A 13,106-nucleotide genomic window follows, 5' to 3' on the forward strand; every position below is an offset into this window, starting at 1 on the left:
GAGGAGCAGCTTACATCACCAGAAGAGTTACCTTACTAGTATAGTTGAAATCAGTTCCCCAAATGGAAAAATTACTTGGCAGTAGGGTCTTCTTGCTAGCTTCACAATGCTGCTCAGCAAGTTACTTTGCACTCCTGATTATAGCAAAGACAACAAAATAACCTTCCTCCCTCCAGGATTTTAAAATCAGGATCGATACATCAAATTTACTCCATAAGGTACCTTTACAGACAGCAGTCTTCTACACAACTTGCACTCCAATGCCACACTTAACTGCAAGCAATTCTACAGAAGTCAATGGGGCCAATGTTTGCAAGACCTTAAACTAACAGGCAAACATCTCTCAAGAAAAGTGACAGACCATAAATCAACAGGTTGGAGGTAAGCTAATTTTACATTCTTAGACAGTACTTACATTCTTGCTTAAAGGTAAAATACTCCGTTAGGTGTCTGCATTCATGGTTGCCTCTCAAAAGAAATAACGTGCTCGGGTAGAGAATCTTCAGGACCCATAAGTACAGCACACACTGTTGAAAAACAAAGATATCCAGTAAAATACACTAGTTTATAAGAACTTTAAAAATTACTACTGAGAAACATTGAGTAGGAATGTTAACAGTTTCAAAAGCAAGTACAGCTTACTGTGCCATTTTAAAATACAGCATTACTTCCCTGAGTCCAGCTCTGGACATGACTTAGCAAATTGCTTATTACTTTTCTTAAGAACAGCTGCACAGCATGCTGAAAAAATATTTATATTTACTGGACAGTCAATAATAAAACAAACTCAGCAGAATTTATTGCAGAACAGTTTCATCTAGACAAATAATGTATGCATTTGTGACTAAAATCTGATTTCGTAATATGATTCTAAGCACTGGCATAAGAAGGAAAGCAGACATTTATTAATAGAGATTGAAGAAAAAAACCCCACAAAACTATTTACATTGAAGTCAGATATATCGTTTAGAGACTGTTTTTAAACTAAGAATGGACAGAGTAAACCTTTTTTTCCCCCAAAAACTGGGAAAGGTGGTTGTTTATTCAGTGTTCAAGCAGGAAATTCAAAGAATTACAGAAAGTTTCCATATATTATTATTATTGCGACATCAGCAGCCAACAGAGTTGAGGACAGAGCTACAGAACATGCATATATTTTTCAGTTTAGAGTCTGTTTATTTCTTAAATTTCAAATCTGGTTGTTGTATTTTTAACTGAGCACAGAAATCTCAAAACCCCAGAAGTTTTGGACTAAACTGAAGTCACCTACAAGTTGTTATTATTATTGTTCTTAATCAATACAACTACCCTTAAGCTATCACTCTTCAAAGTTATTTTACATAGAATAGTAAGTACACAAAGGGAGAAAGAAAACAAAAGAACACTTTAAAAAAACACAGCAAACATGGAGAAATACATCAAAGACTTCTATTGTGAAGTTTAGCTAAACTAATTCCTGAATTTTTCTTATCTTCTTAGTAAAAATATGCAAAATAGTAATTTTTCTAATGATACCACTTGCTTTCCAATGTTTCTATAACTAAAATATCCTGATATATTGCAAAGTCCCCAGACTCTTTAAAACTGTTTCTCAGCAAGAGCATAACCAGTTTCTTACAAAACAACTGCTTATCATCAAATAAATACATGAATTAATTTGGCAAATTCTACAATTGTGACCTGGTTTAGTTAAGTCAGTTTGTATGAAAAATTTATAAAAGCTGGCAACCTTGAAAACATGTAATAGAAAAGTGGCAAAATAGTGCCTTCCTTTCAGTGAATGTATACTACATTTGATTAAATTGCTGAGATTTACCCATTCTCAAGCATGTTACCTATTAAGTACACAGAATTTTTTTTTTCCTTTCCTGTACTAGCATATTTATTTTTTATTATTAAATACAGACAAGCTAATGTCAGAGTTCTCTATGTCCTGTTACTTCAGTACAGAAAAGAGTAATTTGCACACACTTATGTGAAGGACTCCATTTTGATCTCAGCAGTTTATGTACAATCACAGTAGCATGTAATTAGCTTTCCTATTGGAAGTGATGACATTTTTTTAATTGGAAATGGGTTACTACTAAAATATCAATGCAATTAAAGATGTTTCAGGACAGACTGATTAAGAATTTATTTGTGAAAAATCAAATTTCACCATTTGTACATTTTTAGAAAATTTCACCTTCACTTTTCAGTGAAAAGTCAAGTATTTTACCAAAAGTATATTACATTTCCAACCACTAGGAAAGATTTTAAAGTAACCATATATGAAAATTCATGGAGGTCAACTTAAACTTCCTAAATGTTAGTTAAGGCAAGAACTTAGGTAGGAAAAATTTTTTAAGGTTGAAGTGGAGAACAAATGGCTGATTTTCATGTACTACTTTTTTCTTTCTCTACAGGACCACAAAGCACAGCCCCACCTTCGTGCACTTGCAGCAATTCAACTTCATTCAGATAATCTGCCATGTACTTCACTGATGTTCCAACAGCCACTTAGAGCAGAAGAGAGCAGATTATCTCAATGAAGACAGACAAGCCTTTTAAGAACCCTGGATTGGTTTTCAAGAGTAGATTTAGCATATCTTTACATATTCTGCAAGTATATTTAGCATGCCAAATACTGTATTACAAATTAAATTTAAATTATGAGGGAAAAAGAATTGAGCCTGTTCTTATTAACATATTCAAGAACATCCATTGTTCAAAAGTTTTTTGTGAGTGCAATGGTTGAAAAGCTTTCATACCATGTTTTGATACATTAACATATATTGTTGCTATGTAAATGTCCTTTTCAAGGACAATTACATTATCTGTTATCATTAAGAACAGGCCAAGAAGATTGCATTAATAAATAGGGAATGACTATTGAAATTTTTCCTTATAGATGACTTTGAGGCAATCACTCTTGCTGCATCTCCTGTTTGTCCACCATTCCTAACAACCCCAAAAGGCATTGTACATGCCCTTCACAGTACATACCCGCACATGTTATCAGAACAGCATAATTTTAATGCAGAGATGAAGTATCATACACCATGACTTGCAAAATACTATTTCAAATGGTATACCACTCTATTAGATTTGACATCCATTAATAGATCCCAAGCTGAGGCACTCCCAAGCTGGCTCCAGAAGAATAGTTAACTTAAAAATCATGTCCCTGAAACTAATTGATATGAATAAGTGAAAACTTCTGGAATGTAGCATTCTTAATAAACACGCTGAAAATAAAAAAAAATTATTTGTATTCAAAATACCTGAAAAATTAATGGCAGAAACACAGGTCATCCTTAGGGAGTATCTGTAATCGCCCTCAGAATTTTAGTAAAGAAAAATATTAATAATTATTAAAAAACAGTTGATTACATAAGTAAAATTAATCTACTTTATACACATAAACAGCTATAATAAATTAGAAGACCTTGCAGTCATGACTCACCTGTTCTCCAAAAGCATACAAACACACCTTCCTGCATATTACCAGAGAAGCAGGATTATGTATAATAATGCTATAGAATTCAACTTTTTAAAAACTAACTAAAGAAAGAGGAGGAAAAATGAGTAAGTCTGGTGATTTCAACAGGACAGTCCAAACGGCTGGTCAATATCTTCCTGTAAACAGGCTTTTGTCATAGGAGAAAGCACAGCAATGAAGAACACATTCACATGTTAAAGCAGACCTAAAATACCATTTGAAAACCTCCGTGAAAGTGTGCTTACAGAAAAATTTAGGACAAAACAGATTAATATATTCAGTTACCTCTATACTAAAATAACCTCTGTCTACATAGTCACCGAGGAAGAGGTATCTTGTGTTAGCAGGTGATCCTCCCACTTCAAACAGCTTCATTAGATCAAAGAACTGGCCATGAATATCACCACACACTGCAAGCAAAAATTTTGTTCAAATTAATTTAAAAAAAATCTAACAGAAAAGTTACTAAGTTATAGTTAAGTAAACAGCCACAAAGTACTTCTAATTAAGAGGAAAGGCAGGTATAAAGCAGGCATAACAAATTTTTGAAGCTTCCCCCTTCGCCTTTCATTAAGATGCTGTCCTCGCTACCTGTGACAACACTGATAGCCCTATTTGAGTCTAGCAGATTGGGGATTATTTTTCAAACACAGTTGATGCACTGAGCATTGAGGTCTGGAAAGTTGTCAGCAGCTCTTTACTGTCTTCCCCAACCCCTTAGGCATCTTTGCAAATTTGCCTTGGTATGTGTATTTGTAAATGCCTGCTGCTTTGCAACAATTTGCTGTGTCCATGTGGGATTGAAAAAAGCAAGGAGTATGCTTTTGTTTCTCAGTCAGACTAACATACCTTTTAATATCATATCTTCTCTTTGCTCAGTTACTTTTCTCCTTCAAATAACCATGTTCACTATTTCAACAGTGGATTTTTCTTGTGTTTTTAGAATATGAGACAGGACAAGACCAGTGGTCAGCAACCTAAGGCAGAAGTGCCAAAGACAGCAGATGGGAAGACTTTGAAGAGCATACAGCAAAAAAAAAAAAAAAATTTAAAAATGTATGGAAGAGACAACTGCTCCTAGGTCCTCATTCCCACATGGGTTCCCAGCTCAATGGGAGTCAGGAGCTGCCTTCTCGTCTTCCGCATGAGGTATTGCTGATAACAACAGGAATTTGAGAGACTATGCCTTCCATTGATGCAAAACGTCACTGATCAACTGATGAACAGCATCTTCCGACTTCTCAGAGTTTATCAGTAAGTTTTTTTGGGGAAGAAAAAGTTGTTCTAATTTTGGAAAGAAATATTGGATATTGCACACTACACTTTAAAGGTTGTTATTCCCTTGGAGCAGACGATTTGTCATCATGACCTACAAAATATTAGACTAAGTAGAATGTGTCCTCTTTTATGTCACTTTTCTTAAGATTTCTACTCAAACACTGCAAGATCTTTCCTTCTTTTTCAGCTTCCAGTGTACCAGTAGCTCTGGGTAACTACCTGAATAAATGGAAATGTAAAATTCTAAACATTCAGACAGCACTGTAGTTTTGAGCTTTATCTGGAGCTTCAAAAGACTCTGAGTTCAGACAGTCACTTAGTGGCTTCCACCATTTCAATCATTCATTTTTTTAAAAAAATGTCAATAATAATGATGTACTGTTTAAATGTTTTTATTTACCCAATACTAACAAATTAAAGCAAGCTGATGCCCTCAAAGAAGCTTTTCAGACACTACTTTTATATAGGTCCATTTAGAAGAAAACACATTAAAATGAAAGAAAATCTGATTTGGACACAAAAATCAAATCTATTTTCATTATCATAAATAACAGATATGCAAAGTAAACTATTTTCTATGAGTCTGGATTGTTTATAAATAAAAGTACTAAAGGACATCAACTCCACCTGTCACCAGGTCAAACAGAAATAGAACTAGTCAAACCACGAAAATACTCAAAAAACCCCTAAGAGTCAGTTTTGCATCACAGTGGATCTGGTCCTAGTGCATTAAAAATGCTAAAACAATCTTTCAACACTTTCCAGTACTACTACCCTCACAAGAACATGGGTTTACATGCAATCATCAATCTCACCTACAGAGGAACTATAAAGGTATATTTTTCACTCAGAATTCCAGTTCACAGTATTTGCTTCAAACCACAGCAGTTAGCTTCTGTTGACATATTTCGATTTCAGGATAACTCTGAGTTCATTTTTCTATTCCAGGTAAATGTCTTTATTTCCACTTACAACATTGCAGGCATCAGCATTTAACTACTTTCTATTTTGTCATTTCAATACCAATCATACTATTTTTTTCCAGTAGGTTTAATGCCTTTATTTTGCAAAATAATGTGCAGCGTATTTTTTCAGACCATTTGAGTACTGTTAAGTAAATGCAGTTGTGAGGGATAATTCAAATAAGATTATATAGAAATTTTATTTTAGCAATTTTTAAGACAAACTGTACTACTGAAAAAAAATCTCTTTTTCAAATTTAATTATGAGTGAAATTATCTAGAAATATTACCTGTAATTGGAGCTTCGACTTCTATCATAGTTTTTTCCCTCCGCAATATTGTAGCACCCTCATTGATGATTCTAAGTGCAATTTCTTCATCCACTCGGCCTTCTTTTATCAAGTGGTTCTTCAAAATGTCAACCCTTGGTCTTCCATCTGTGTCAAAAACTTCTTCAGACGTCAAGCGATGTGTTGGTGGAAAAGGGACAGCTAAAATTTAAAAAGAAGAAACAGCAGTCACAACAATGCTACTTTAAAAATATACTCCATCTTGGATGGAATCTATCATGGAATACCTGCTATCCAAAGTAGTAAATCTGTCTTTCAATAAACTTGATGACATCATCAAAAACTGGATGGAATAGTGCTATCTGTTTATGTATTTAAAAAATTAACAACTATAATGTGTAAGTTTGTAGAAACGATAAAGCAGCGTTAGAAGGCACAATAATATGTACAACATATGGAAGAGTCAAAACTGCCTTTGCAAAGGGACATCATCTCTCTGCAAGATACTGCCATTCTCTGAAGAATCCAACAAGTATTGGGGACGCAGAAGATCCATTTAATACCCACTCAGACTTACAAAAGGCATTTTAAAACAGACCCATCATCAAAGCCTCAAAAAACCCACCACCCCCCCCCCCGCCCCCCAACAAAGCCAAATCCAGCAAGAAAAGGATACAATACTGTTTAAAGGACTATAAATAAAAGGAGGTAATAGCCAGCACCTGGAAAGGAAGAAAGTCACCGGAAGAGCCCCACTAGAATCTGTGCTATTTAACAAATTCATAAATTACACTGAAAAGAAGGTAACTCATGGAGTGATGCAGCCTTCAGGTGACAGTAAGTATTCCAGACAATGAAAAATAGGGCAGGCTATGAAGAGCTACAGAAGTCGTCCATGGTACTGACTGGCTCAGCAAAATATGACACATTAAAAATTAATAAATGCAAATTAATGAAGGAAATAAATCCTAACTTTACATATAAAAATCACAAGTTATAAAATTACTATTACTATTCAGAAGTAAGGTCTTTCTTATAGTTCTAGATATTCTAGTTCTATATATTCATCTTACTTGATGCCGGTAAGTTAAAGAAACCCAGAAAACTGAATGTTAAGAATTATCAGCAAACGAATAGGAAACAAAAGATGATGCAGTTGTGCCACTGATAAATCTAGCGTGCAACTCTGGTTTGCCCACCTTATAAAGGAGAAAGAATAATTAAAAAAGGAGTCAAGGAACGATAATGGAAATCAAAAAGTCAGAATGATTTCTGCTACAGGAGTAGCTAAGTAGACTAGGATTCTTCAGCCTAAAACCATGAAAACTAAGGGGAGCTCTAACAGAGGTCTACAACAGCATTAAAGGAGAAGGTGAAGCAGCACTCACATGCTCTTGGCCCCTGAACGGCAGAAAGGGGCAGGATGGACTCTGCCAGTTTGAAGTTCTGTCAAACCACTGACTAAGCAGAAGAACAAGTTCATACTACGAGAAAAAAATGTAATTTTGGGAGCCTACAACATTGCCATTGGGGCTTGGAATTCCTTCCAGCTTGTCTTCCTTATTTTCCTGTTGTGTTGTCTCTAAAAAGATTAAGAGTAGAGGCTGTTCATACACTAGACACAGCTTTAGAAATTACTGCAAGTATCAGAAGTCCTTGGATCCTGACTTGTGGGTCAAAAGCAGCCATATGTGATCCATATCTCAAAGAAGCGGAGCAGATGAAAGGTCTGAGGTTGGGGACCAAACGAGGCCCAGCAACTGCCCAGAGCATTTGATGTTTGGCAGCTTACATGAATTCAAACAATGGCAGTTTGGTTACTGCACAAATGAAATATGGATGTGGGACTTGGGAGAAGAGGATACATCAAAACTGCCACTAAGCAGTGCATCAGAGTATCATCCCACTCATGCAGGATTCCAGGAAATAAAACTAATCTGAAAAACCCCAACCCAACCCAAAAAAACATACTGCTGTTGTAAGAATGAAATAAAAGAGAAAAGGAGCAAAATCATTCAATTTCTCTCCATTTAAATATTATACCAAATATGTGTAAAAAGAAAAATTGGAGCAACACATCTATTCAAAGATAAGAACAACTAGTAGTATGAATACACCTGAAGATAGATTATTCATTCTTTATTTTCTTACTCTCCAAAGTTAAACTTTACATCCCAAAAATCAATGATTAAATACAAAAACATTCACTGACTTAATTTTAAATTGACTTCTAGATTACTAGCAACACATTGCTACCCTTCTGTTTTATGCAATTTAAAAAAAAATTCTTATCAGTGAAACAACCGATGAATAAATCACATACATATATTCTCTGAAATTAAATTAGACTAGAAAATAAACTGGAGAATTGTCTGGTTTTCGTCTTATAAAAGTTTCTAAGTAGAAAGAAGCTGAAAAATGTGCCTTGACATTACACAATGCAGAACAAATTTGGCACTTTATTTTTGGACATAAGGTATTTTATTAACAGAAAAGAAACGGCACGCCTTTCCTTCCAGTCTTCTCTAGCAATGATTCAAGTTTCATTTGGAAATCTTAAAATTCCATGTAGTCCAAATGTTAATAAACTTAACGTATTTAAGAAATCAAAAGACAATCACTTCTGTTCCATGCACAACAATTGTTTAAAAACATAAATCTGTCTCCGAAAAGAGAAATCCATCGTTCCAACAAGATGAATTTAACTAATTTTTAGAAGCACTTAATTATGACCATGCAAGCATCAATTCTATCATTCACTATTTTTTCAAACTTGATTTTCCAACCTTCATATTCTCTCAATGTTATTTTCGCATTGTTTGGAAGTTTATATTAATCTGTACATAAATTAGTTTTAGGCCATTTCTTCCCCCACTTTTTTCAACACATTATTTGTGGGCCCACAACTGCCTTCAGCAATGCAAAGTTGAGCCCATCCTTTTATAAGAGACCAGACAATTCACAAAGTAGATTTCTCCTGCTTTAACTGTTGCAAAGCATTTGAGATCATACCTTCCCAGAACCAAAGTCAATCACCTCCGAGACACGGTTTTGTAGAAATTGTGCTTCACTAGTTCTAGTACTATTACTAGATGATGATATACGTAAGTGAAAGATGACCCTTTTTTTCTTTTTGGAGGTATTTTGGGTAGATGCAGGGTGTGGTAGAGAATGGTCTGTTGAGGTGACCAGCTGTTCTTCATTCTCCTATGTGCAAATCATTGCTGACTTATTATGACTACCAATGGCTGCAGAATTCAGACAGATGTTGTTGACCACTTTCTTATGACAATTCAGAAGTATTTCAGGGGTTCTAAGCACATGGCAGATGAAATTTTCTTCTCTTAATAAAGTTCTTATGACCACGTAATATAGTTCAGATCGTATTTGCACAAAAATTAATTCTACTTTAACAAATCACAGCTTTGAGTTCGTCTAGCAAGTTACATTTTCTGGGAGGATATAAAAACAGATGTTTCTGTCCAGTGTCTGGAAAGAACTGTCTCAAGTTATTTGAATTACTATACTCATGAAGATTCAAATTAAAAACTCTGCATATCCAGGGGTTATCCATAATGTCAAAAAATCAAGAGTGTTAGTATCAGAAATAGTTAAGCATCTGTAAAGTTGTATTTGCCTCTTGAAAAAATGAAGTCTTAAAAGTAGTTCCTCAGAGTTTAACAAAATCCTTTTCACACAATACATGTATTTTCCTATTGCTCAAGAAGGATTTTTTTTTTTTTAGAATAATCTGCGGAGAAGGCAGAATAAAACATGGCTAAAGATTTTATCTGCATCACCCTGCTGAATAAAACAGTAACACTTAGAATAAAAACTGTTGCTTTCCATTTTATACTTCAATTTTTGTCTCAAAAATAGTTAATGCTATATTAGATCTCATATCTTTGAAAAATATTACAAATAACATCTTTTAATAGGTTAAGGATGATAATTTTTGAAGCATGTAGACAATTTCTGCAAACTAATGGGTTTAATTAAACTTTTGATGAAGTAGTAATAGAAAGTTATAGCCTAAGGAAAAAGAATTGCAGCATGATGTGTTCCAAGACAGAAACATAATCCATGTTTCAAAGTCTTTGTGCACAACCTGCACTCTCAGGACTGTAATGGAATGGTAATTAAGAGGAATTACCCTAAGGAAATAACATGGTGTTGGTCATTAAAGGATTCCCTTCTTCCGTTCCCAGCAAAGCTAAGCAATAGAAATGCATTTAGAGATAAATCTCTAAAGCAACACACACTGCAGTGCAAAATAACAGACTATATCCTATTAGTAAAAGTATAGATCTTAGTAACAAAGATAACATCATGATTTACAACAAGATTTTCTAAACCAAACTGTTGCTTACTAGTCAAAACTAATCAATTCCACTCTTAAAATATGTATGGATGATATAATTCTAACTATATTGACTCAAAATTTTAAACACTAATGCTGGGGAAAAAAAACGGTGAGTAGCTTTTGGGGTTTGTTATCAAAAAGTTTTTGATGGTTTTTATTACTATTTGTATATGCATTTACAAAGAGGAAAAAAAATCACCTTTGCTTTGTACTGCAGTACTACTTAAAACAGAGATTTCAAAAGCAAAACCTCTAAACCTAGTTCTACTCTGACTTTCTACAAGCCTCTGGGTACATTTATACCTTACAATAAAGCATGCCACAGAGATCCAACAGTTAGCACCAATCTGAATGGATAAACTCACAGTACATTGTAGAGAGGTTCAAAAGTAGAAAAACTACATTAGCACGGCACTTTACCCAATATAATAATCCCTGCTGAGAGGTGCGGTATGGCAACTAACGCAAACATGCTACTTCCAGACCCAAAGCAGATCTCACATTGCCTAGTAACTGAGTACAACAGTAGCTGCTAATAAAATCTTACATGTAGATACTGTAAATCTAAACACGCTGATATATATGCCCATTTTAATAACCTTGGTTGAATCTGGCTTGTATCAGAGACACCCTGTTGGAACAGGCTCATGAAACAAGATGAGATCAAAGCCTCTAGACTAATGGTAGGAAAAAGTATCATGATCAACTGTACAAGGTACTCTACTTCCACAAGCAAAGTATTTTCTGCTCTTAAGACCTTAAAACTTATATAATTCTTTTTTCTCTGTCAGTGGAAGAAAATTAGCCATTTTTCCTCTATTATCAGGAGCCCATGACATGTTCCATGAACTCAGCTTTGGAACGTCCCAGATTTCATTTTCTGTTTTAAGAGTGGTTTTGATTTCACAGATAAAGTCTCAGCTCACATTACTAAGGTTACTAAACACAGACATTGTGTTTGTAAAGAATTTGTTGCTTTGGTGGTAGGTACACATGAAACAGTAGACAATGTTTGTCTCCACTAAGCAATATCATATATCAATACAACCATGGTGTTCTGTGAAAATACAGGCCAGTATCCTTCATTTTGTCAGCAGGTTTACCACGGTAGCATAGCTGTCTGCGGTTTTTCTGTCGTTTGGTCAGGTTTTGTGGGCTTTTGGTTTTACAATTGCATTGCTGTCTGTGTATTGTCACTCAGAAGAGTCACAAAGCCTGACACCTAGCACACCTTTCAGTCTGTCCCTGGATTTTTCACGCCTCTGCCAACATCTATACAGAAGAAAGAGATGTAGCACCCATGACTGCTATGAGGACAGAACATACCCAATTATCCTTCTGCATTTGGCAGAACAGATTTGAAAACAAGTAGCATAAAGACGTCACAGATGGTCTATGGACCGGCAACCTTGAAAATATTAGTTAAGCACAAATACACAGCAGCGTCTACTTGAATCAGAAAGCTAGAATCAATAGTTGTCAAAAGATACGAGTTACTCTATTCATCCCAAACAAGAAAGCACAGATTCAGCAAAGTCAGTTTCTCGTGAATTATGGTATTTTTCCTAAATGCCACAAAAAACATCCCTTTACTCAAGTTTTTCTGAATGCATGCCACCTGCTATATTAACAAGCTTTCTAGAAATAAGGAAAAATGACCCTGTAAACCTTGAAACCCTACAAAAGCACTGCAGGCATTATTTATTTTATCCTTACTTACCATGTACTTGCAGTCTTAAAAGTTTCATAGAATTTTAAATCTCAAATGAACTACCGCTATACCTAGTATGTCATGGTACATCATCTTTTATACTGTCTGTGCAATTTTTCAATAAACTTCGTTGATGCTCTTGGAAGTTTCTCTCAGGAAAAATATAACTACTTGTTTGAAATGTATTTAAAGATGCTCCTCCCATTAAAATGGCTGTCATGTGTTATGCCAAAAGATTATCTAGGGCTTAAATGTGCTTCTGGCAATGATGAATTCATAGGTCTTTTCCTCCCCATACTCTCTCTTTTCCAAACAGGGTGGTTTAAGGATTTCCTCTAGAGTTTCATCCATGGTTATCATCACTGATAGAACTATTTTCCATTATTTTTTCCCAGACCCTGAATAGATACTTTTATAGTTTTTGCCTCTACTGCACCTTATTGCTATGAATTCCACAATTTTAATTACACATTATACGAAAAAGTATTTCACCTTTCCTTTATATTAACTTCTGGAAAATTTTGTTTAGTAGTGTTTTCCCTCCTTTTCACAGGGAGACAAGAATTACAGTTGTTTCCAATTCCATTTTTCCATTAAATACCATTAATGATGTAAGGAGTATCTAACTCTATCCCCTACTCAGGTACCCCTTTTCCAGGTCACAGATTTCTCATCTTTGCTGCTCCACTTTGCATGAAAGCCAGAGTCTGCACCTCTGACCATATCTTTAGATAAAGAAGAAAATGAGGAAGGGGACCAAAATTACATGCTGCTGTTCAAGATGCACATCTAACACGAGATGCATATAAGGGCATGATGGTGCATTCTCTTTTTTCTAAACTGATCTTCTAATAATCCCTAAATTCCTATCAGCCTGTTTGACTGCCACTGCACTAATATTTTCAGAATATTAGCCATACAGACCCTAACGTTCCTTTTCCGAGTTCACCGCCTCCTATGTTTAAGCAAGAATTGTTCTTTCCCTTGTAGAATCTACTCTGCCTTTATCAGAACAGTGCCT

The 13,106-nt window shown here is 34.9% G+C and overlaps 1 protein-coding gene across 7 annotated transcripts in view; it reads right to left on the bottom strand.

Moving 5' to 3' along the window:
* Positions 1-6,212, bottom strand: part of PPP3CB (protein phosphatase 3 catalytic subunit beta) — a 32,618-nt gene extending 26,406 nt beyond the window's left edge. For 4 of the 7 annotated variants that reach the window (XM_009485949.2, XM_009485946.2, XM_009485945.2 and 1 more), the window contains exons 1-3: positions 6,012-6,204; positions 3,767-3,891; positions 416-527 (exon numbers count right to left, since the gene is read on the bottom strand). In XM_009485949.2, the coding sequence (XP_009484224.1) occupies positions 416-527; positions 3,767-3,891; positions 6,012-6,039 (265 nt within the window). In that variant the 5' untranslated portion in view covers positions 6,040-6,204. Of the gene's footprint in view, positions 1-415; positions 528-3,766; positions 3,892-6,011 lie in introns of all 7 variants that reach the window. The other 3 variants (XM_009485948.2, XM_009485944.2, XM_075717718.1) reach the window with 2 other exon arrangements.
* Between the last annotated feature and the right edge of the window lie 6,894 nt (positions 6,213-13,106).

The sequence above is a fragment of the Pelecanus crispus genome, chromosome 10 (genome assembly GCF_030463565.1).
Source record: "Pelecanus crispus isolate bPelCri1 chromosome 10, bPelCri1.pri, whole genome shotgun sequence".
NCBI classification, from domain to species: Eukaryota; Metazoa; Chordata; class Aves; order Pelecaniformes; family Pelecanidae; genus Pelecanus; species Pelecanus crispus.